Here is a 24443-nt window from a genome sequence, read left to right on the forward strand (position 1 = left end):
AACAACAAAAACAGCAATAAAAAACGCCAGCAGCAGCGGCGTGGCTGGTGACTGGACAACAATCGCCGCATTCAATGGACCTGTTTCGGTGGCCAATTGGCGAACTGGTTAAGATTGTGTTGTCTGCGGCACAGCGCGGCGATTGCTTTCTATGCGCAGGCGCGCCGACAAATATACAATCTAGTGTATTGGCTCTTTGGGCGCCAAACTTTGACGTTTCGGGCGATTATTTTCGAACTGTCAGACGCACGCAGGCGGCACGATTGGGCGCAAACGGACAGCGAAGGCAACTGACATGAGTCGAGAATGGCTGGATGCGGCCCACACGCAAATCGATTGCGCCAAGCCGCTGGCGTAGACTTTGCCGCTTCATTCCCAGTGCTGCGCTGTTTGTCATTGTTGTTGTTGTACTTGTTATTGTTGAACATTTCTGAATTATTTGCTTCTAATCAAAAATGCAAACCCACTTGTTGGTCGGCAATTTGCCACAGCGTGCGCTGTTGCAAGCGTTATTATTGTTATTGTTGTTGTTTTTAGTTGCTTTACATATGCAACGTGGTGTGGCACATTCGCTGTTGCACCAGCAAGCACAGCATGCAACAATTGTTAAGTCTTGTTGTGGCAGTCTTACCTCAGTCCAATCTTTCTATGCTGCTTCTTCTTCTTCTACAATTTCGGCTTGGAAAAGCAGCTGTCTTACCATTTGTTGGACTTTGTGCGTTGCTTGTTGGCAAATTAACTGCTAGCAACTTCCTCATTTTGTGCGCCACAAAGCCGCACGCGAATGCGCAATTTCTCAACAGCGCAACAAAAGGCGGCACGCGTTGTTGTTGCTGTTACTGTTGTCAGCTGCAATGAAATTTTGCCAAATCGCTGATGTGGCGTCTTAATCAAATAATGAAATTGTTTATTTGCGAAATTTATCATTCGCATTAACATTTGTTGCCGGCATGAGCAATGCACAACTTGCAACACGTTGCTGCACGCCGCCTATTACAGCTAATGTCAGTGTGGGCGTCCCGGAAAATGTGGCGTTTGGTGTGCCGTTGTGTGGAAATTAAGTGTCTGCATCACAGGGAGTGCGTCGCCTTGCAGCTGGCAGATTTACACTCTTTTCACATTTCTGTTTGGGCGATTTTTGGCAGCCGAGCCGAACCGAACCGAAAATGATTGATATTTAAAGGCGCACGTCCGACAGCTGGATACCATATACATATAATGACTGTATTTATTGCGAGTTACGTATCTAGCTTTTATATTGCGAAATATAACATAATTTACAGAACGTGGGATTAACACACGAAACCTCTCCACAACCCATTGGAAGTACTACCATCCGTTGTGGTTTTCATGTCTTCATCTCTAATGAGAAAAAAATTTAACAGTCATTTCGTGCAACCAACTATTTCGGCGAACTTTTAACCAGCAAAACTTATCGTCATAGACAAGTACAGATACTTAGTAACTACTTGGAGCAAATGTCAAAGCAAGTTTTCATTGTGATATCGACGTGTTTGGACTGGCGTTGTCCTGATGAAACAGCGGCTCTGGCTGCTTATGCGGGATTGCTTCTTAAGGACGGTCCAATTTTTTACAGAACAGGTCGGAGACTCATACTAGATCATTCCTTGCTAATCCCATCATATACACAGCAAACCCCTCCTGACCACCAATGCTTAGTTGTTCACCATTTGCACAGGCTCACAGCTATTCCACTATCTTCGCTTTCGTTTCATGTTGTCGCTTTAGAGTTCAATCGATTTTGTCACGATTTAGCAGTGATCACAGATGTAAAATCAGTCCATGAGTCTGTTTGCTTTAGCGGCACCCATACCTCGAGCTACATTTTGAATTCAGCCTTACGTAAGGGGCCACCGGGTTTTTGAGCACTGTTCAGCACTTAGTCAATCGAAACAGTGTTCACAAGATGGTCGGACTCGAAGATTTTTATTATTTTAACGATATTTTCGATAATTGGTTTTACAGAGGTTGTTGCAGCTTAAAAATCAGAATTACCGGAAAGGAATCGATGAAACCATAACTCCGCATGTTTGGCTGTAACAGTATTCGAAATAATATTCTAATTTTCAGTCACCTAGCTTTCGTAAAATATAATAAGATACCAGTCTTCACTTTACGGTTCAAGATGAGTCAGGAAACTAAATTCAGAAGATTACTCCCTCTTTTTTTAAGATCTACACCCATAACTTACTTATTATTGTACAGCTGACAGCTGATCTTTATATGAATATCTGCAACGGATGCAGTATCTGTCTGCGTAGAACAGGACTGTGCATTGAGTTCGGGCCTCATCATATTTGAGTGCAGTCCGATAAGTGTTTAATCTCATTGATTTTCAGAAGGGACCACTTTCATAGGAGAAATTTATTGTGTATAATACTTACCTTGAATGAGGTTTCTGTCAACTTTCGTCATATCGGACCCGTAGCTTGATTGTTTGCTTGTTTTTATCGCGTATAGATTTGGATCAGCAGGTTTAAAAACAAAGTGGAAGAAAGCCAACGCAGAGCCGGGAAACCGATTAATTTCTTGTCTATAAAACCCAGCAAAGAACACAAAGTTAGCTTTTCGCTTGATCAGCCGTGCTTAGGTGTTTTTTAATCAACTACCATGAAAAATAACCCTACAAAAGTCCACGAACTGGTATTCACAGGCAGAATATTGAGGCCACAGGAGATAACTAAGATAATAGACATCTCAAAATATTGCGTGAGTCATGTACTGGTTGAAGGATGAGAATAAGAGAACTGTTGTCGTGAACGGTGTGGCGATTGTTTACCCCGTATAACAAGCAAAAGAGTGAGATCCCTTCACAGATTGTATTAAAGACTGTCTTATTGGCCGGAAAATTGATGATCACCACTTTCTAGGGTTTGCATGGTGTGAGAAACCCTTCTTTGAACAAAGGCAAAGCGGTTACAAGGCTCTACTATGTTAATTATTGAGTCGGTTTGATACTGAATTATCCCATTTTGCGAAAACTGTCGTCGTTCACTATGACAAGACGTTAATTCAGATCTTTGCCATATCTACTTTTGCAAGCTAGGTATGCACCGTGGAAACGACCGTAAACCTTGTGTAAGATACGGTAGCCATCTCGTGTCGAGCCTGGGATTACGGTTAAAAGAGAGGAAACTTTCGACATATTCGGTTTAAGAGTTCGTTGAAGCTCACCAGAGAAAAACAAACGCGCCCCGAAGAAAGAGAAGGACGATCCGACCAAAAATGCCTTTCATGAGCGGCTGGAGCGTGCTTATGACAACTGCCCACACCGCAATGTAAAATTGTGCGACTATAATGCCAGGGTGGGCAAAGAAGGAATTTTTGTTACAACAGTAGCAAAATTCTGTCCTCATGTCGAAGCCTCTCCAAATGGGCTGACCGACTGCGCGGCGGCCTGAAATATTGTTATTCCAGCACAAGAAAATTCATCAAGCTACTGAGCTGTCTCTGGATCGAAAAGTTCGAAAACAGTTTGATCATGTTGTGATAGATAGACAAAATGTTTCAAGTGTCCTTGACGTGCATACGCTCCGAGGGCCATCGACTCGGAACACTATCTTGTTGTAGCTAAGATAGACGCACACTTTTGTACAGCAAAGCACGCTCGTCAATAAACACAAGAAAGGTTCAAGACTCTTTTTTTTTCAGAGGATTTAAAGAAGTTGAAGCACCGATGTGTCTAAGTAACGTGCTAAACAGAGGTTATGTTGCGAAATAAAGTATCATTAGGGAGAGACAATATTTTTGAGATACTTGAAACGTCGTTGCAAGATCATAAAAAGAGTGGCTCAGACGTAATCACAACCGCAGCACAGTGTAAATTTCTCTCTGTGAAAAATTCTACTTTAATTTTCTGAATGTACACTATTTATGTATATTAATGTATATTGAAGTTAGTTCTGTTTCATGCACTCTCCACCAAACCAGATTCCCACTCATTATTGCCCAGTGTACACCGTTACGTATACGTAACACTCGCATGTGCAAGAGCAGCTCACTGTTTTCGTGTCTGTGTGCCTGTCTGCAACTGTATGCTGCGAAATAGCCAAACTTTTATAATCAGTTTACAATTTAGTTAATTCAGTTAAGTTTTAATGCGAGAAATAAACATTAAACTAACTCCAAAATGGCTGCAATTCAGTTGGTATTTTAGAGCGAAATAAATTTCCGCCAGCAAGAGGTGTTAACTGTGCACCATATAAATATATATGAATATTTACAGACACACACAATTTTGTCATACGAAAAGCATGTAAAATAAATTTTATTTTAGCCGAAATTAGCATTCGAAATTCAACTGGATTTATTATTCTTGTTAACTTTCGTGCAACACACTTTGGCTAGCTGTGACTTCGCAAGCGCTTAGCAGTACACACTCGTATTTATGGCTTTTGCTGATTTGTCACAGCACTCAACCAAACGGCAATAAATCCAAAAGTAAGCACTGCTAAGCACTCTTGTTGTTGTACAACAATATTAGTTTAGTGACTTTATCATTTTGTACTTCTGTTTGTAGATTTTTAGTGACATTTCGCTTTTGATTGGCTCGGCACTTTAATTGCGGTTGGTTTTACAACTTTCATGTGGCAACGCCGGCAGCTCTTTATTGCCTGTCTGTTCACCTACAAACCTGCTAAGTGCAATGGAGCCGCATTACTTTTGTTTGGAAAGCATTTTAGTGCTTTATGGAGGCCTATAAAATTGTATACGAAGCTTGAGTTCATAAATGTAGTTATATTTATTAATGAGATGTGATGGCGATAGCATGGCAGGTTTGAGGTATGATAGTTTAAGAGTTGAAGAGATAATGGAGAACTTTGAAGTGAAAGCTCTGTAGTATGAATAAAGTCTATAATGAACTATTTTTGAGAGGTTTTAGAGGATGAGATCGAAAGTAAATCATAAGTGACTCCGATTGATTGAAGTTTCTTTGCTTGGAAAGCATTGTGTTCTTGGTCGGATATAAATCTGTTTGCTTATACGTATATAAATGCGTGGGAACATGAATGATGTCGAAACTCTGAGTTTAGAGAAAAGAAAATAGATAAGTTCTCTTTAATTACTGACCTGATCCTTTTCTTAGGATTCTAGCTTGTTGAATTCATAGACCATCTGTAGAACAGTTTTGCTTGCTCATTTCAAGAACCATATGGTAAATATTCGTCATAAGACTTAAATGGTTCAAAATAATAAATGAATGGTTGCCACCTGTTTCAAAGCATTAACTCGAAAAAAATATGAGTTACAAACCACTAAAATATTTGTACATATGAGCTGTGTTTATGAAGGTTTGCAGTTGGAATTACTTTTTAAAGAGAGTTGCCACCTTTTAAACATTTCACCACTAAGGATAATAAAATAAATGAGTTATTACAATATGGGTCTCAAAGTAAAGGGTTCAACGTAAGCTGTCATATGTAAATATTTTTAAGGAGAGTTGCCACCCATTTAATTTAATTAAATAAATTAAATAAACTAGAATAACAAATACAAAGCTTACATTCATAAATATATTTTAAGGAGAGTTGCCAGATTTTTACATACATATGTATGTATGTATGTATTATAATTTAGGAAATATAATAAATTAAACGAGTTATTAAAATATTGGTCTCAAAGTAAAGGGATCAAAGTAAGTAAACATTTGTAAATATTTGTAAGGAGAGTTGCCACCCATAATTTCTTAATTAATAAAATTAACCAAAGTTAACTAAAATAACTAATGTATATTGGCTATCAAAGTGAATAATCGGAAAAAAACTAACATTTATAAATATTTTTTAAGGACAGTTGCCATATTTTTACATATTTTAATTCAGTAAATATAATTAAATAATCGTATTTATATAATAGAGTTAAGAAAAACATAAAGTTGTAAATTATTTTAAGCTGAGTTGCCACCTAATACAATTTTCAAATTCTTCAAAATACTAAACGAAACGAAATTATTTAAATAAAGGACTCAGATTAAGGACTTTTAAAGAGGCATTTTAATGAAAATACATTTTAGAAGAGTTGCCACTTGTTTGAAATGTTTAAAACATTCTTTTTCCTTTAAATTGAGCAATAATGGAATGCTAGAGCAACATAAACGCGTTTAGAAAATATTTTTGCCGGAGATATTTTCGAGACCAGAGTTGCCACCAAAAAAAATTTTAAATTCCGAAAATATCTTAAGTAGTTTCATGGAAATAATTTCAGTAAGTTTTTTATGTGAAAAAAGTAGTTCGGATGTATCTGCAAGTATGTTTATACTAACTAACTAACGAAGCCACAGTTAAGGTATCTCTTTATTTATATATGTGTACATTTAGTTGTGTGTTCACACATTTTAAGTACATATATCAGAATATCAGCGAATATTAACACTCATTTGTGATTTATACGCATAGCTTGTATTAAATATGTCCGTACATACACTCATGCAAACATGTCTAGGCATTGAAATTAATTATATTTTGCACGTACATACATAATTTAAACGACTTGTCGAAACTAATTGAAATTAATTGCCGGTGAACCAAAGCACGCATGCAAAGGTGTGTTGTTTTTGTGCCACCTCTAACTGCTTAATGGCACAAAAAATGCATTATATGTATTTTTATGCGTTATGTATCTAAATATAGTGTGTGGCATGAGTCAGACAGATTTGTGTATATGTGTTAAGCATAGAGTACTTGGGGAAATCAATAGAAATTTAATGGGAAAGCTGCTGTAGTTTAGTTAAAGAACGTGAGTAGGATTGCATGGTTATACTAGGGTAAAAAAAATAAAATCAAAATTATTTTATGTAATGAAAAAGCTTCATAATATTGAAAATACGAAAATGTAAAAAAAAAATATTTTTAAAAGTCATATTTTTCCTGCAGGGTGCTTGAATTACATTAAAGAGGCTTATTTATAAAATTGTAAGCATTTTACAAGCATCTAATATAAAATTAACAACTTTAAATCGCTATGTATTAGTTTAATTAGAAAATAACAAGTAGTGTTTCCATTAGGGTAGGACGAAAAATAAAAAAAAAAATTAATCAATTTGATTTTTGAAAATTTTTTCTCAAATTTCTTTGCAAAGACTAACTAATACTCGGTTGGAAATTTACAAAAATACTTTGAAAAATAATTTCAAATTTTTCTTATATATGTACATTTTTTTATATTTTTCTGTATTTTCATATTCTGTAAATGGTTGCAAATTTTTAAAAATTATAAATAAAATGTTAAAACAAAATTTTTTTTAAAACTTTCTAAATATACATACAATAATACCATTTTCATCAAATGAGTCTAAATTTTTCCAATAGTTTAATACGAAATTTCAAAATGTTTGCAACAAAAAATTTTTAAAAATAAAAAGTTTTTAAAAATTAAAAAAAAGCACATTTTTACTTCAAATTTTTTCTAACCAAATAAAAAAAAATATTTACATTATTTTTCTGAACCACCCTAATACTTTCAATTGCCTAATACACTAACCACTACAAATTTTTTCACACCAAAGCAATATTTTGTTTATTTTTCACCGAATGTTACACTTTATTATATGTAATTTACTCGTGCACAAAAAAAACTTCTGTTATTTGCCAAGTAAATTAAGTCCAACTAATTTGCTGCAATTTGTAATTTTAATTGTCCAACGCTTGTTTACCCACACAGACGCGTGCAGAAACACATATTTTTATAGCCAACTGTAAGTGCGGTGATTTCATAATTTTTATTTATTTTTCTTTTTGTTGGCTTTGTTGCAAACCACAAATTTTATTGACATTAAATTAAGCTAATAAACATTTTTACGACTTTTCCATTTCATTACGCCTAGCCGTAAGCGCATTAAATGCGGGTTAGAGCAGTGGAGAGTAGTAAATTTGATAAGGAGTAGGCGTTGAGTGCTCTAGTAGACGGAAGTGTTTCAGTATATTTGCCAATAACAAGTTTCATATCGCGAACTGTTTTAGCTAATATAATATTTGCTTATGATTACAGTTGCCACTGTAAGAGATGATGGTATCGCGCCTTCATTTTGTATGCAAGATTTAATCAAATAATCCATGGCAAATATTAAAAGCGGCTGCTAGTGATTGTGTACTCAGCTTTCCTTATGAAGTAGAAATAATTTAGTACAAATGACAAGAAAGTTAATGTGGCTTCATAAAAACATGAATAAAAATATTTTCTTATAAGGGTAACGCTTTTTTGGAGCACTGAGAAGAAATTCCAAAAAGAGTGCTACCTTTGGATAGTAATTTGTACATGTAAGCCAAGGAGTCTGATTGGCATTTTGTGTTACCAGTGTGATTTCCCACTGCGGGCAGAGGCGACTAAAATGCATTATGTCTGTTATTTGGTTGGCCTCAAAATTTCAGAATAGTCTTGTTAGATAAAATGCTATAATACTCATCTTGAGCTGATATTATATACTTTGAATGAGATTCCTACCAATGAAAAGACATTTGAAGTTCAAGCGACAAATGTCAACAGCCTTTGAGTTTGATGGGTGCTCAAGCGGTAATAACAAAAGCTACAAGATCTTACCGAAGGCTTAAATCTGCTACCACGGGGATTATTAACCCTTGAAGTTCGCAGTTAAGTGCTGGCAAAAAGCATTCAGTGCAGGTCGTAAAGTCATTGAAAACTTGCCTCATACGATTTGCCCATCTACCGTTTTCAATGATATCGAAAAATTCCAATGAGCAGTGCTTGAAAATCGTCACAGCAGATCTTAGCATCTCTTTCGGATCAACTCAACACAATTAATTTTTTGGTTAATGTTTTGATTATTGTTTTGGTTAATCCTTAGGTTAATGTTTTGATTAATAATTTGGGTATCATTGGCTGCTAGACTTGTACCGAAAAAACTGAACACGGCGTCCCATTCTAGCATTCGGGCTAAACGCGAAACAAGAGTCATTGCTCAGCCACCGTATTCGTCAGATTTGGAACTCTGTGAGATCTTAAAAAAAAAAATAAAAACGTTTAGTCCATAAAATGCGCCGAGTTCCTTTAAATATCACAAATTAAATTTGTAACTTTCAGCTGATAGCCTCTGAAGCTAGTGCTGCTTTTTTTAGGTTGTACATATGTTATTAACATTGTATAAGCTTTCATAAATAAATAAAAAAAAAAAATTGAAACTTTCTCCAAAATTTCGGACAAAAAAACTTACCATGTTTTTCGTAAGTCAAGTTCTAAATATGAAACGAGTTCCACTACTTGGCACCGTATTGCCGTGCTTACAGCTGGGTCCTATCGTTCAAAGTGGGCGTTTTGGCAGTATATAAGAAACTCTCTAAAGTATATCTGTCGTTGGAAGTCTCTAGGTTTCTAAAGCTCCAAGTTTATAGTTTTTTTTAAATTGAGCGTATGTGGACTCTTTAAAGTAGTGGATGAGATTATGATGCAGTTTGGCCTAGAAATTTCGCAAAAGACGTAATAGTCCAGTTATGATTTCTGGATGTTTGTTCTATGGTTTTCTAAATGTCTCGATTACTACCTTTGAAAGTGCACCAATTTCACAAAGGACATTCCAGAGGCCGAACTTTTGACTTGGGATTGCGGTGGAGTGTGTTTTGTTTTGGAGCTGTGAGAAGAACTGAGGTACTAAGGCATAGTTGCGCTAAAGAAGGGTAAATTTTAATTGAATAAAACTATTTTTTTTTATTAACGAATTAAAAATCACCTCATCACTGACAAAACAATTAAATAAAACAACGCGAATACATACAAAAATAAAAAAAACTCTCACACGAGTTTCAAATCGCCAATGCAAATGTACGAAAACACACTTTGCGTGGCATTTGCAACTGCTGTTGTGTTGCACGCATCGGTGTGGCGCTAAGGCGTTGCCGCGGCTACAGAAAAAAGTAGGAAGAAACATGCCACTAATTTCTAATACAACAACAATAACTATACACATATATTGTATATAGCTATAACTGAGCATTGGTGGGCACAAGTGAACTGGCAGCAACAGTTCCATGGTGTGGCAAGCTTAAGCCACTGTAGCAGCGCCGCAAAGTCAGACATTTCTCGACTGAATCGAGCCTGACATCCGACAAACAAATAAATTTATGTCGTTAATGCAAATTGGCTGTAACTGTTGGTTGGCTGTTTGGTTGACTTGCCTGTTGCACAAGAAAATTTGCATACCCACTTGTGAGCTTACCTGCATACAAACATGCATACATATATATAGCCATCTACATATATTTTTTTCTTCCAATTGCAATTTAGTTGCCTTGGTTGCATAAATGTGCAAAAAGGCAGAAGAAGAAGAAGAAGCGAAGAAACACAGCGGCGGAAAATACAGACGGAAAGCTGTTGCCTCTAAACGCCAACACGTGTTCGCAGCGCGGAGGGACTTTTCCTCCGGCTGATGGGCGCAACCACGCCTGATGGACAGCGTGGCCACGATTGCCAGGCGACAAATTTTCACTTCGACTCAAAGGCAGGTTGGCAGCGTGTGATGCGCAGGCGCAGCCAGTTGGCGCACGGGAATTAATTAAGCACTGAATAACAATATTATTTTGCCCATATCAGTTTGACGATTATTTATATTTTTTATTTTCATATGCTTTTTCAATTTTTTCACCATAAAAACTTGTGTGGGAAAAACTGGCGTATTGTCACTTTTATTCATTTTTTTCTGCTGCACAACAACGTTGAGGCGTTGCAAGTTGCGACACTGCCACACCAACTGGCCACTTGTAAGTTGCGGAGGATTTTCTCTTGCTTAACGATTGTGTATATGTGTGTGTGTTTGTGTATCTGTGTAGATACGGAAATGTGGCGTTCACTTTGATTCCCAAGTGGATAAAGTTTCAGCGAATTACGGTGAGTGAGTGACTGCAGTGAAATGTTGGCTGGCGAATGGCGGATATGTAAATTTCGATTAACATTTACTTGACTACCGTTATGTACATATCTAATAAGTATGTAAGCTTAATCGATAGTGTTGTATTTGACATGAGTTAAGTGTTTGGGCTTTTGATTTCACATTTTTATATTAAGTAAAACATTTGAGTCCGAATGAAGCTTAACTGACACGGGATTAGTCTTCTTAACATTTTCTTTTTTACGCCCATATTTTTAGCCAAACTGTTGAAAAACTCATCTAATGAGAAATAGACAGATTTAGGAAATTTAGATTGATATTTTCAATAATTATTATAATTTTTGCCTGTTTGGTATGTAGAAGTAAATGTTGATCAATTGATGGTCCATCCGCTGAATGCAATCTTCGATGACTCGTTCGAGCATTTCGACTGGTAACTGGCGAATAAACCACGTGATGTTTTGCTCCAAAGCCTGAATCGAAGCGGGATTGTCCGCATAGACTTTAGACTTTACATATTTCTACAGGAAAAAGTCTAACGGTGTGATATCAAACGATCTTGGTGGCCAATCGATCGGCCCAAAACGTGAAATTTTCTGCTGACCGTAGTCTTCTCTCAATAAATCCGTTGATTAATGCGATGCCTGGGAAGTGGCGCAGTGTTGTTGAAACCAAATGTTGTCGAAATCATGAGCTTCAATTTCAGGCATCAAATGGTCGGTTATCATGGCGCGAAAACGTTCGCCATTGACAGTTACGTTCTCATCGGTATTATTTTCGAAGAAATATGGACCGATGATTTCACCGGATCGAGCATTATCGCTCAAGAATTTTACTCGATAACGATCATTTTGAAACTTTGCAAGAGCTCATAGAGCGAAGCGTTGTCGCTTGGAACGGTCGAGCAACTTAAGTTCTTACACGATCTTCATGTACACTCTCGGCTACGGCTGCTATATTTTCTTCACAGCGTGCTGAACGTGGACTTTTCGGTCGAATATTATCCAATAATGAATGCTGGGTCCCAAGGTGATGGTGATGCGAATAATAGGCTCAGTTGAACGATTTGTTAGACGCAAGGCCTTCCATGATGGAATGGCAAACAACACTGAACAAAAATAACCAGAAAGCTTAACGCGACTCACGTGTGATCTGTCGAGAAAGGGCTAGTGAAAAAAGTACCTATACTTGGATTGCCCGTTATATAAAGAAATTGTTTGATCGGATCGTTTGTGTTTAGGTTATTCAAGCAAATTTGAGAAATGCATATTTTGAGAAAATTGGGTTTAAAGACAACTCGATTAAGTTGACTGAACTGAGAGGTCACACCAGAAGAATGTAACTCAAAAGCTATTTGAGATGTTGATTCAATATTTTAGTATGTTATTGTTAAAGATACCTTTGACCTATCGAGATATGAAATATGTAGATTATTTATAAATTCTGCAGTAGGTGTCCCCCGTAACCATCGTGTATCCTACCGTCCACAAAATGAAAATATAGGTTGGTTCTAAATAGATACAAAGACCGTTAGACTAAATAGAAAAATAGATTCGACAATAGTAAGTCGGGACATATCAGTTATATAGTACTTTAAATTTTGAAGATAGGGTCACCAAAGCCGCCATTATGGCCCAAGTCTCGGTGCAAACATGATTTACTTATCTATCTATCTACCCAAGCCGCTTAAACATAACTGGGGTTGAAGTCAAGAAATCAATTGCCCTTGCTCTTAACCGTTTAAGCGACATCAATATCATTGATCGAAATGAAAGTTCTTTCACTTCCTATTGGGTTGGGATAAGATGATTGATCCAAATAGTGAGCATAAACGGTATAAAAAGACATCCATTCCAAATTATTTGAGGAGAGGAAATTTGCATAGCATCTTAAGTAGTAGCCTTACTTGTTATCTTGAGATCAAAATGTGTGTAATGCTCTAATTATAAGAACCATTATAAGCCATCGTAATAAACTATATGAAGGATATAGTTGCGGATATTTTGCACTTCTTATGACGATATAAAATACAACCGAATTTCAAACTGAAAAGGCCATAAGACACCAATTCAGTTTTTAACATTTATAAACTATTGGAATTTGCTGTCCAATAATTTTAATTTTATAGTATGTAACTATCCTTATCACTTTTCCGTGTTTACGAGTGTCTTTTTTATCAGATAACCAATCGAAAGGCATGATAGTCTCAAGTTGCAACTAGTTTTCAATTGCTTCCGAAGTAAATTTAGTTGCCGTAATTTACCGTTATTACCATTTGGAATACCTTCCAAACAGTTGAATAAGTCTCACCGTCTATATATATCTGCATACACACAGGAACACATATGTTGGCCAACGGTGGTGGCCAGTGATAGCGCCACCTAAACAGTCTTCAAACCTGCCGTCATTTTAGGTGTCTCTTTTGGTTGTCTAATGGCTTGGCTTTGGCATCAAAACAAACATCGAGCTGAGCTGAGCGAGCGACTAAGTATTTGAGTGGCCAATCAACGCTGGTAAAAGCAAAGCAACAAAGCCACTGGCACGGCCGAGCACTCAGCGCCGACTTTTGGGCAGTCAATCGGGACAGAAAGCTGGCTAACTGAATGTGCGGTTCAAATAGTCACTTGCTCGCCCATAGCGCTCGGTCACTAGTTAGCTTGTCTCGGGCGCGCTGGGCATTTAGCGTACGGACCGACAGTATGACGATAAGTTGAATTTATTTGACAATTTAATGTTATTGCAATTTAGCGTACCGAATTGTTGCTGTCGATTTGCATTTTTATGGTCAATTGATTGTGAACGCATGGACGAATGAATGGACGCATGGACGGACACGGGAGACAGACGGACGGCTAGATGGATGGTAATGGCAAAGCAAGCGAAATGAACGTGAGCGCCATATGAAGTGTGTACAAGTACTTCTACGGACGTGTCTAAAGATGTAATGAGGCTGAATGGAAGTTGTGCGGTTTGTGGACGGGAAGGTGGGTGGGTGACTGGCTTGGAGCTACTGCTGTCAGCTTGAATGTCCTACATGCAACTAGGTGGTAGTTAATTTTTGCTTTCCATTTGTTTCGCTCAATTTCCCCGAGTGATCAAATATATTTTGCACTTGATTACCATGGATATCAAGTTGTAGCAGTACATGCATTTTTGCTTCTGATTTGTGATTGAAATAAGTAATATTTTGCGCCGAAGAAAAGTGAATAAAAAACTCTTTTGTCGTTAAAATATCTGATTTTAGAAGTATGTGTTATTTTACGTAACAACTACTCACATATTTACATAAAAAATTTAACAAATTTTGAGTATTTGAGATATCTGTTAATAGCAAATGTAATACTAAATCCGTTAGTATAATTTTGCTTTGCCAATACAAATATCAACACTTTTAAATAAAAAAAATTGTTCTACATATACTAACTTTTCTAACAATGTCAATAATGGCCAGTTCTTATACTAACATAAACGCTAGCACCACCAATACCAATATCAATAACAAAAATCAAGGTCAACATGAATACAAAATAAAGACAACAACAGCACCAAAGACTATAAAAATACCTGTGCCATTTTAGTATCCATGCCAATACCAATATTAGTACCATTACCAATACCAATATTAATACTAGTACCAATATCATTACCATTAACAATACCCGTACCAATGCCAATACCAGTACCAATACCATTACCATTAACAATACCAGCCCCAAACCAATACTAATACCAATACCAATATTAGTACCATTACCAATACCAATACCTATGCTAATACCAAGACCAATACCGGTACCAACAACAATAGCAATACACATGCCAATGCCAATAGTAATACCAGTACAAATACCATTACCAATACCATTACAAATAACAATACCAATACAAATAGCAATACAAATACCAATACCAACAGCAATACCACTACCAATACTATTACTAATAACAATACGAATACCAATACCATTGTTAATAACAATACCAGTACCAGTACCAACAACAATACCAATACACATGCCAATGCCAATAGTAATACCAGTACCAATACCATTACCAATACCATTATCAATAAAAATAACAATACCAATACCAACAGCAATACAATTACCAATACCAATAGCAATACCAGTACCAATATCATTACCAATAACAATACCAATACCAATACTAATACCAATACCAATACCAATCCCAATACCAATACCAATACCAATACCAGTACTAATACCAATACCAATAGCAATACAAATACCAGTACCATTAGTAATACCAATAACAATACCAATACCAATACCAATACCATTACCAATAACAATACCAATATCAATACCAATACGTTACAAGGCTAAGGATAAGTACATAAATTTGACTGGGTAAAATACTTATTTAAGCCTGAAACTCATCCAGTCTAAAGCCATTCGAAGGACGATAAACCCAGGTCGAAGGATTTGATTCAATCTCTACAGGATATTAGTTCAAATTTGACTGAGTAGCTGCTAACATAATAGATAACCAAAATTTAACAATTTACACTACGCAAATGTGCGGTTTTAGAAAAGAAACCAATTCAAAATTCACAGTTTATACACTATAAACTACTATACACATTCCTAATAATGCCCCCACTTAATAGCCTGTGCCAGCCGCTGTAGAAGTGAATTACCGCAGTTATTGTGCCGTTAAGCTAAAAAGCCGGCATTCAAAGCGTTCAACTGAACAGCTCTTAACCAAGCTTCAGCTGTCCGACGGTCTATCGCATAACTCTTTTTTTTGGTCCGCGTTTTTTGTTTTGCTGGCTACGAAACTCCACCGATTGCTTGCACCCACAATGCAGCATTGTTGTCCAGCGGAGTCGCGAAATCGCTTACAGCCAAATGACAACTTATTGACAGTGAGCACTTGTATGACGACGACGATTATTGCAACAATGACAGTAATAGCAGTAACTACTGCAAAATATTTGCATATGCACACGTACACACACATATACATTTATATTTATATGTATATACAATATAATATATTTGTGTGTGTGGGATATGACGTATGAGTGTGCGTTCGCGGACTACTGAACGGTAGCCGCATGTTGCCAGCGCGATCAAAGCAAATGCCAGTAAAGCTCCATTGAATGGTGGATGGAGCTCAAATGTCTAGCGCGGGTGTTAGCGGTCGTGGGGAGAGGAAATATTGAAAATCGTAAATAAAACGAAATCACACATACAATTCATAAACAACAACGATAGCAATAATGATAATATGTCGATATATCAGCGCTGAATGCAAATATTCGTTGACTTTTGAGAGCTCACACACACGGTGGTACAAGCGTACTTGAGTATAGGTATGATACATATCCAGTAGGAAAGTATTTCATTATATTATGGTTCAGTATACAGGATTTCACAAGTTTGCTTAGTTAAAAAAAAACTTCAAGGAATAAAAATGTCAAGTTAAAGATTGTTAACTTGTCTATATGACGATCTCGACAGAAGCATGGTAAAGGCTATCAAAACCCGATGGAACGAGCTACCTGGGCGCAAAACTGCAAAAGTTGTGTGCTGATCAGAAGTACACAAAATTCCTGTCATCGGTGCATTCAGCGAATTTGTTTATGTTTTTTTTTTTTCAGCTGATTATTGGATTGGCCACTCGATAGATTGTTGGACAGTTCAATGTTATACTCTGATATCCAAACCTCGTCACTAGTAATTATTCCTTTGATGAATGGAGGGTTCTCAGCTACTTCGTGAAGCATCTCTTTTGGCATCTCTAATCGACGTCGATTTTACAGGTCTTTTGGTACGAGACTAGCATTGAAGAAGTGTGTTCTTATCCAAAATATTAGACAAAATATTAAACAAAATGTTTTTAGTCGATCATCTGATCCTCTGTTGAGCTTCAAGCATTGGCACCACTAACTTTTTCGATGTTATGGTCAATAATATAGATGGATAAACGATTCGCATGAGGGAAGCTTTCGATCACTTCACAATTTTCGCTGAATGCTTTGTGCCACTCAAATGCCTGTTATCAGATATGATGGAGTAGACTCCCAAAAACTCTACTGTACAATGTTCAATGACCTCGAAGTCGTGCTTTCATTGGACACACAAAATTTCAAACAAAAAAAAAACCCTAACCAAAACTTTTATATGGTTCAGTCCGGGTCAAATTTGATCACAAAATTTCAAACAAACTCGTTTCGCAACTTTTCATGGTAAAATCGATAACCAAATTTTAGTAAAATCAGACGGTATAACACTTTAAATTAATTCTGTTAAAATTGCTGAGTGTGTAAAAATACTAAGACGAGATCATGGATCTCAACTTTAACAGATACAGTACAGTAGTACCAAATAGAACTTTTCTCAGAAAACTCTTAATTGGATTCGTGGAACGTTGTTTCAAGAAGAAGTATTTTAGACCGATTACTGAAAAATATACTATTGGATAATCTGTACACATTCAACTATTGGCTTGCCCACACAAACATTCTTTCCAAAAGCTCAAATTTGTATTCAGACTTATGTATGTAGAAGGCTTCCTGCAGGATATTTTCAATTTGCCAACAACATGAGCACCCCTACTCTATTTATATGCTATGCGAGCATGTGGCCAACTGCCTGTATCGCTTTTTGTCTTTGTATCTTGTCGATAAAATCGCGCCGATATGAATATTTCTTGCTTTTGCAAATATTTGTCTAGAAACTCAATCAGTCTGTTAAACAATTTTCATATTTTTCCTTCTTATTACTCGCCGATATATCACAATATCGATGGCCACATGGAGAAACGGACATTTGAGCGGCGTTGGAATGACCAAAGAGCCGGCGACGGCCGAGTATGTTGATGACTTATTTCGAGTCGCAGCAATAACTTGGCCTACTCATTGCTATTGCTTTTGCCTTCGCTACTATTGTTGTTATTGTTGCTGCTGCTGTTGTTGCGTACTTGTCTGCTGGCCGGTCAGTCATTTAGCCAACTGTTGGTGTGTTGTTTATTGCTCGACAGTTGTTGGCGTTGGCGTTCATATCACTGTGTGCGTGTGTGTGTCAAAGAGTTTGTGGCTGGCTGGTTGTTGGCTAACGGCTAGACTTTTGCTTTTGTTAATATTTGTTTATTGCTCTGTTTCTTAAAGCCTTATTGCAAAAGCATTATCCAGACTGTAGGCAGAATTATTGCAAATGTAGTTCGATTCGTGTTGAAATTGTACATTTGCAAGTGGAGAGTCGAAATTTAATTAGCAAAATGTGATACTTTTGAAATCCTTTTAAATGTTATGAGGTCCACTATGCACAAAGTCCAACATTTTGCTAGAAGTATATTACTTTGCCACAAGATCATACCTCGAAAGATACTTGAACCTCAAGCCTCAAGCAGTGCCATATTAATACTTCCTTCCCCTTTACTGCCTTCTACAACTATAGGGTGCATCGGGCGCTCTAAAGTCGAATTTTGCAACCCAGTAAGCTGTAAAAATTTCCGAGACCTTCTTGGTTTCACAAAACCTTTCTTCTTCTTAATTGGCGTAGACACCGCTTACGCGATTATAGCCGAGTTAACAACCGCGCGCCAGTCGTTTCTTCTTTTCGCTACGTGGCGCCAATTGGATATTCCAAGCGAAGCCAGGTCCTTCTCCACTTGGTCCTTCCAACGGAGTGGAGGTCTTCCTCTTCCTCTGCTTCCCCCGGCGGGTACTGCGTCGAATACTTTCAGAGCTGGAGTGTTTTCATCCATCCGGACAACATGACCTAGCCAGCGTAGCCGCTGTCTTTTAATTCGCTGAACTATGTCAATGTCGTCGTATATCTCGTACAGCTCATCGTTCCATCGAATGCGATATTCGCCGTGGCCAACGCGCAAAGGACCATAAATCTTCCGCAGAACTTTTCTCTCGAAAACTCGCAACGTCGACTCATCCGCTGTTGACATCGTCCAAGCCTCTGCACCATATAGCAGGACGGGGATTATGAGAGACTTATAGAGTTTGGTTTTTGTCTGTCGAGAGAGGACTTTGCTTCTCAATTGCCTACTCAGTCCGAAGTAGCACCTGTTGGCAAGAGTTATCCTGCGTTGGATTTCTAGGCTGACATTGTTGGTGGTGTTTACGCTGGTTCCAAGATAGACGAAATTATCTACAACTTCAAAGTTATGACTGTCAACAGTGACGTGAGTGCCAAGTCGCGAGTGCGACGACTGTTTGTTTGATGACAGGAGATATTTCGTCTTGCCCTCGTTCACTGCCAGACCCATTCGTTTTGCTTCCTTGTCCAGTCTGGAGAAAGCAGAACTAACGGCGCGGGTGTTGAGGCCGATGATATCAATATCATCGGCATACGCCAGCAGCTGTACACTCTTATAGAAGATTGTACCCGCTCGATTAAGTTCTGCAGCTCGAACTATTTTCTCCAGCAGCAGATTGAAAAAGTCGCACGATAGGGAGTCGCCTTGTCTGAAACCTCGTTTGGTATCGAACGGCTCGGAGAGGTTCATCCCGATCCTGACGGAGCTTCTGGTGCCGCTCAACGTCAGTTTACACAGCCGTATCAGTTTTGCGGGGATACCAAATTCAGACATCGCGGCATAAAGGCAGCCCCTTTTCGTGCTGTCGAAAGCAGCTTTGAAATCGACGAAGAGGTGGTGTGTGTCGATTCTCCTTTCACGGGTCTTTTCCAAGATTTGGCGCATGGTGAATATCTGGTCAGTTGTTGATTTGCCAGGTCTAAAGCCACACTGATAAGGTCCAATCAGTTCGTTGACGGTGGGCTTTAATCTTTCACACAATACGCTCGATAGAACCTTATATGCGATGTTGAGGAGGCTAATCCCACGGTAGTTGGCGCAGATTGTGGGGTCTCCTTTTTCATGGATTGGGCATAGCACACTTAAATTCCAGTCGTTGGGCATGCTTTCGTCCGACCATATTTTACAAAGAAGCTGATGCATGCTCCTTATCAGTTCTTCGCCGCCGTGTTTGAATAGCTCGGCCGGCAATCCATCGGCCCCTGCCGCTTTGTTGTTCTTCAGGCGGGTGATTGCTATTCGAACTTCTTCATGGTCGGGTAATGGAACGTCTGCTCCATCGTCATCGATTGGGGAATCGGGTTCGCCTTCTCCCGGTGTTGTGCTTTCACTGCCATTCAGCAGGCTAGAGAAGTGTTCCCTCCATAATTTAAGTATGCTCTGGGCATCGGTAACTAGATCACCTTTGGGGGTTCTACAAGAGTATGCTCCGGTCTTGAAACCTTCTGTAAGCCGCCGCATCTTTTCGTAGAATTTTCGAGCATTACCCCTGTCGGCCAGCTTATCGAGCTGTTCATACTCACGCATTTCGGCCTCTTTCTTCTTCTGTCTGCAAATGCGTCTCGCTTCCCTCTTCAACTCTCGGTATCTATCCCATCCCGCACGTGTTGTGGTCGATCGTAACGTTGCGAGGTAGGCAGCCTGTTTTCTCTCCGCTGCGACACGGCACTCCTCGTCGTACCAGCTGTTCTTTTGCACTTTCCGAAAACCAATGGTTTCGGTTGCAGCTGTACGTAAGGAGTTTGAAATGCCGTCCCACAGTTCCCTTATACCGAATTGTTGATGAGTGCTCTCAGAGAGCAGGAGTGCAAGCCGAGTAGAAAAACGTTCGGCTGTCTGTTGTGATTGCAGCTTCTCGACGTCGAACCTTCCTTGTGTTTGTTGGCGTGCGTTTTTTGCTGCACAGAGGCGGGTGCGAATTTTGGCTGCAACAATATAGTGGTCCGAGTCGATGTTAGGGCCTCGGAGCGCACGCACATCTAAAACACTGGAGACGTGTCTTCCGTCTATCACAACATGATCGATCTGGTTGGTGGTTTTTCGATCCGGAGACAGCCAGGTAGCTTGATGTATCTTCTTATGCTGGAATCTAGTACTACAGATAACCATATTTCGGGCCCCGGCGAAGTCGATCAGCCTCAACCCATTTGGGGATGTTTCGTCGTGGAGGCTGAATTTACCGACCGTAGTGCCAAAGATACCTTCTTTGCCCACCCTGGCGTTAAAGTCGCCAAGCACGATTTTGACATCGTGGCGGGGGCATCTCTCATAAGTGCGCTCCAAGCACTCATAAAAGGCATCTTTGGTCACATCGTCCTTCTCTTCCGTCGGGGCGTGGGCGCAAATCAGCGATATGTTGAAGAACCTCGCTTTGATGCGGATTGTGGCTAGACGTTCATTCACCGCAGTGAATGATAGTACTCGGCGACGGAGTCTCTCTCCCACCACGAATCCAACACCAAACTTGCGCTCCTTTATATGGCCACTGTAGTAAATGTCACAAGGACCTACTCGTCTCTGTCCTTGTCCCGTCCATCGCATTTCTTGGACGGCGGTGATGTCAGCCTTTATTTTCACGAGGACATCAACCAGCTGGGCAGCGGCACCTTCCCAATTAAGGGACCGAACATTCCAGGTGCATGCCCTCAAATCATAGTCCTTATTTCGTTTGCCATGGTCGTCATCAAAAGGGGGGTCACTCATCCGAGGCTTGTTGTTAATATTCGCTGGGGGTGTTTTTTTACGTGGCGGGTCCCAAACCCAGCGCACAACCCTATGCAGGGGATGTTTCGCCTTCTCACGTTAGCTCGCCTTCAAACGGATGTTCTTAGGCTACCCAGAGGATACTTGGTCAAAGACCGGAAGTCGTGAGCTGCTTGAGTCATATGCAAAAGAATCGTTTCTGGCCACTCCCAAGTGAATGGCGATCAGAGAACTTTCCTCACTTGCGTGAACTTCTACACATGACTCCATCCTCCAAACCTTTGCAAAAGATATTTCAAATACACTTCGATTTTCAAGTAGCAGCCCGTGGGCATAGTTAGACTGTACTATTCTCTCTTATCAAGTTTAGCAGTAGTCTAAGAGTTGCGATAAAGGAGAAACTAAGGCCTTTCAGACAGATATTCTGATTCGTAAAGCTAATTAGATGTTAAGCTTTTTCAATATCATTCGCTGAAATAGGGTTGCCGGAAGCCCTTTTTACCAGAAAGGAAAAACTTGAAGATATCTTTGAGACATTTAGATAAAGTGGGCTCACGAACTATATTAGGTATACTTAAGTTAAGAGGTCGATCCTAACAGAGATCTTACTTGCACAGCTTATAGCGCCGTTCCATTATGGTATCTAAAACCATTTTATATTGTTTGGATATAACCCAAGTGTACGACACCGGTTCCATTTTCTCACCTGAGATCTAAGACATCAAATCGGAAGATCTGCGTGCGAAAATCCAATCTGGCGTTGCCAAATTGATCACCTTATCGTTACACATTGGTTACTCAACTATTGCTACGGAATCACACAGTATTGTCAATGATTTCAAGAATCTATTGCCTATTGCTGCTGCCACCGAAGTGAATTTCGAGGAAGCTACTACCACCAAGGAGTTCATCAAGAACCCCATCAAGTATGTTCCTGATGATGATGCCTCTGCTTCAGCTGCTGGTGCTGACGGTGCTACAGAAAATAAGGAAAAAGTCAAAAAGGAGGAGTCGGAGTCCAAGTAAGACGACTATATAGGTTTCGGTATCTTGGACTAAACAGCTCAACACTAGATCATAAGACCCTTAAAAATCAACAAAGCGCTGAAGCTTATCACAAATTTGCATAAATAGCTATTGGACAGAGTCCGGTAAGAACCACTACGAATGCGGCAAGATGAGCTTTGCGAAAGGCAAGTAGTTCAGTAAATTTACTGCGTTCTACTCTAGGCCAAAAAGATCTCACAGTCGAACAGGAGGTAGTCGTTGGTCAGAACTTTCAAAGAGCAAGAGGTCCATTGGTTCAGTGCTAGAACACAAATGGAGATCCAACTCGTTCAATTCTAATGTGACCGGGACAAGGGAGCATCTGTCTAGCTCATCGGCTTTGCAGTGGTTAGCGATACCATTATAACCAGGCGACCAAACGAGTTTGATGATGAAGTAGCTTGATGCTATTTTTAGTGAGGGCACACACTTCTTGACTAGCTTTGAGCGCACAGTTAGCAAACTCAGCGCTAGTGTAGCCACTCTCGGAAAGAATGAACACCTCCTTGAAAGATACGGCACTTCATAGCGGGTACATCTACCATCACTTTAATAGCAATCACTCTCGATTGAAAAGCACAACAATGGTTTGATAATATAAAGCTAAGATTGACGAAGAACTTCTTACAGAAAACTCCCACTTCAATCTTCCCTACTAGTTTCAACCTGTCCGTAAAAGAGCTGACTGCATCTCTTCTTCAGCGACTTTTTCCCATCCAAATATCCTTCGTCGGTATGTAAGTAGTGAAAAAGCCGACGCGAGTGGCCTCAGCGATGTAGTAATCTAAATTTTGAGGAATTAAGTTGATGAATTATAGAATCCACGGCTGCTATTTTAAAATGACATTAATTACTATCGTTTGTGTAGGTCGCAGTGCACCGGAGATATCAATGAGGCCGGTCATTGGACACGTTCAAGCTTCTAAGCAAGTGTAGTTTTCTCGAGCGCCCGAATTGTAGTAGTATAGAAGAGTACAGCGAATGAAAAACGATCGGTAAAATAGACAAATATTCCCAGCTGAGAACTATAACAATTTAATAATAGAACTCTGTACTAAACAATCACAAAAAAATTAATATACTCACTTTTCAAATTATTCGCAAACTTCTGAAGTAAACGTATAATCCACGAGATATATTTGCTCTACAGCTGAGTTCAATCTATGACATTGTTTCATTTAAAGCGCTTCAAATTCACCAGAAAAATATTTGAACCAAAAACCAAAGTTCAGTAAAGTTTAAATATTTCCTTCCAAGCAGGAAATCATTTCGTCCGTGTCGGTGCACTTGTCGTGCTGCGGCCGTTCGTCTACTGGGCACAGTTTTCGCAGTGAGCCGTATCAGTGCCGCTCATCACTTGTTCGGCATGAGGATTTCGACTTCCACTTGCCGACTTGGTCGCAGACGTTGCAACGTAAAAGCCCGCCTATCGTGGAGGGTCCATCTTCAAAGTTGTTTGTCCGTTTATTTGAATGAATGTCAGTTCGCCTGCTATTTCGGCGACTGGCTTCATTGATATTCAGCTATTTATGGCTGAGGTATAATATGTGTGAGCTATCCTTTGTCACATTGCGTCCTCCTTCGTCCACTCGTTCGTCTTTCCGACCGTCCGATTGTCAGCACTCGTTGTTTAACAAAAGTAGCTGTCATATAAAGACATAATACCGTGGCTTGAATATGCCCCATAAGAGAAGAAGCTACACACACTTAGCAGCCACTAAGCTAGAAACTATTTGCGACAATTGTCATGACCAGCCGGATAGTTGTGTATCCACGAAGCATACTTCTGAAAACTAAAATAAAATCCCAAAGGGTAACATAAAGAACGGCAAAAGTAAAGACTTAGCTGCTTTGATCGATTACTCCGTCTGTGAATTTTCGTCTGCCTTGCAAGCTCCCCACTTCCGATTCCATATTCTTAGTTTTGTCACTTCTTTTTTATTTTTGTATTTTTTTCGGCATTCTTTCACTTGTCTTCGATTGTTCTTTACGAAAATTGTTCAATCGAATTGGAAATCAAAAACAAAACGAAAGT

The 24443-nt window shown here is 39.0% G+C and overlaps 1 protein-coding gene across 1 annotated transcript; it reads right to left on the reverse strand.

Moving 5' to 3' along the window:
- Positions 1–735: 735 nt before the first annotated feature.
- LOC125777658 (putative per-hexamer repeat protein 5) lies at positions 736–14871 on the reverse strand. The gene is made up of 3 exons (XM_049452756.1): positions 14770–14871; positions 14420–14578; positions 736–885 (listed from the first exon to the last, which is right to left on the reverse strand). Exons 1-3 carry the CDS (start codon positions 14869–14871, stop codon positions 736–738), a joined length of 411 nt encoding a protein of 136 aa, XP_049308713.1.
- Positions 14872–24443: the final 9572 nt, after the last annotated feature.

The sequence above is a fragment of the Bactrocera dorsalis genome, chromosome 3, assembly GCF_023373825.1.
Source record: "Bactrocera dorsalis isolate Fly_Bdor chromosome 3, ASM2337382v1, whole genome shotgun sequence".
Taxonomy (NCBI): Eukaryota; Metazoa; Arthropoda; class Insecta; order Diptera; family Tephritidae; genus Bactrocera; species Bactrocera dorsalis.

Bases quoted from the DNA above. Each gene is read 5' to 3' on its own strand.
- LOC125777658 (XM_049452756.1), bottom strand. From the start codon at position 14,871: ATGTGTATTGGTATTGTTGTTGGTACTGGTACTGGTATTGTTATTAAC. The intron at 14,579-14,769 runs GTTGGTATTGGT...TATTGGTATTAG, and splicing joins GTATTGGTAGTGGTATTGCT to TATTGGTTTGGGGCTGGTAT. The intron at 886-14,419 runs GTATTTTTATAG...TATTTGATTAAG, and splicing joins TGGATACTAAAATGGCACAG to ACGCCACATCAGCGATTTGG.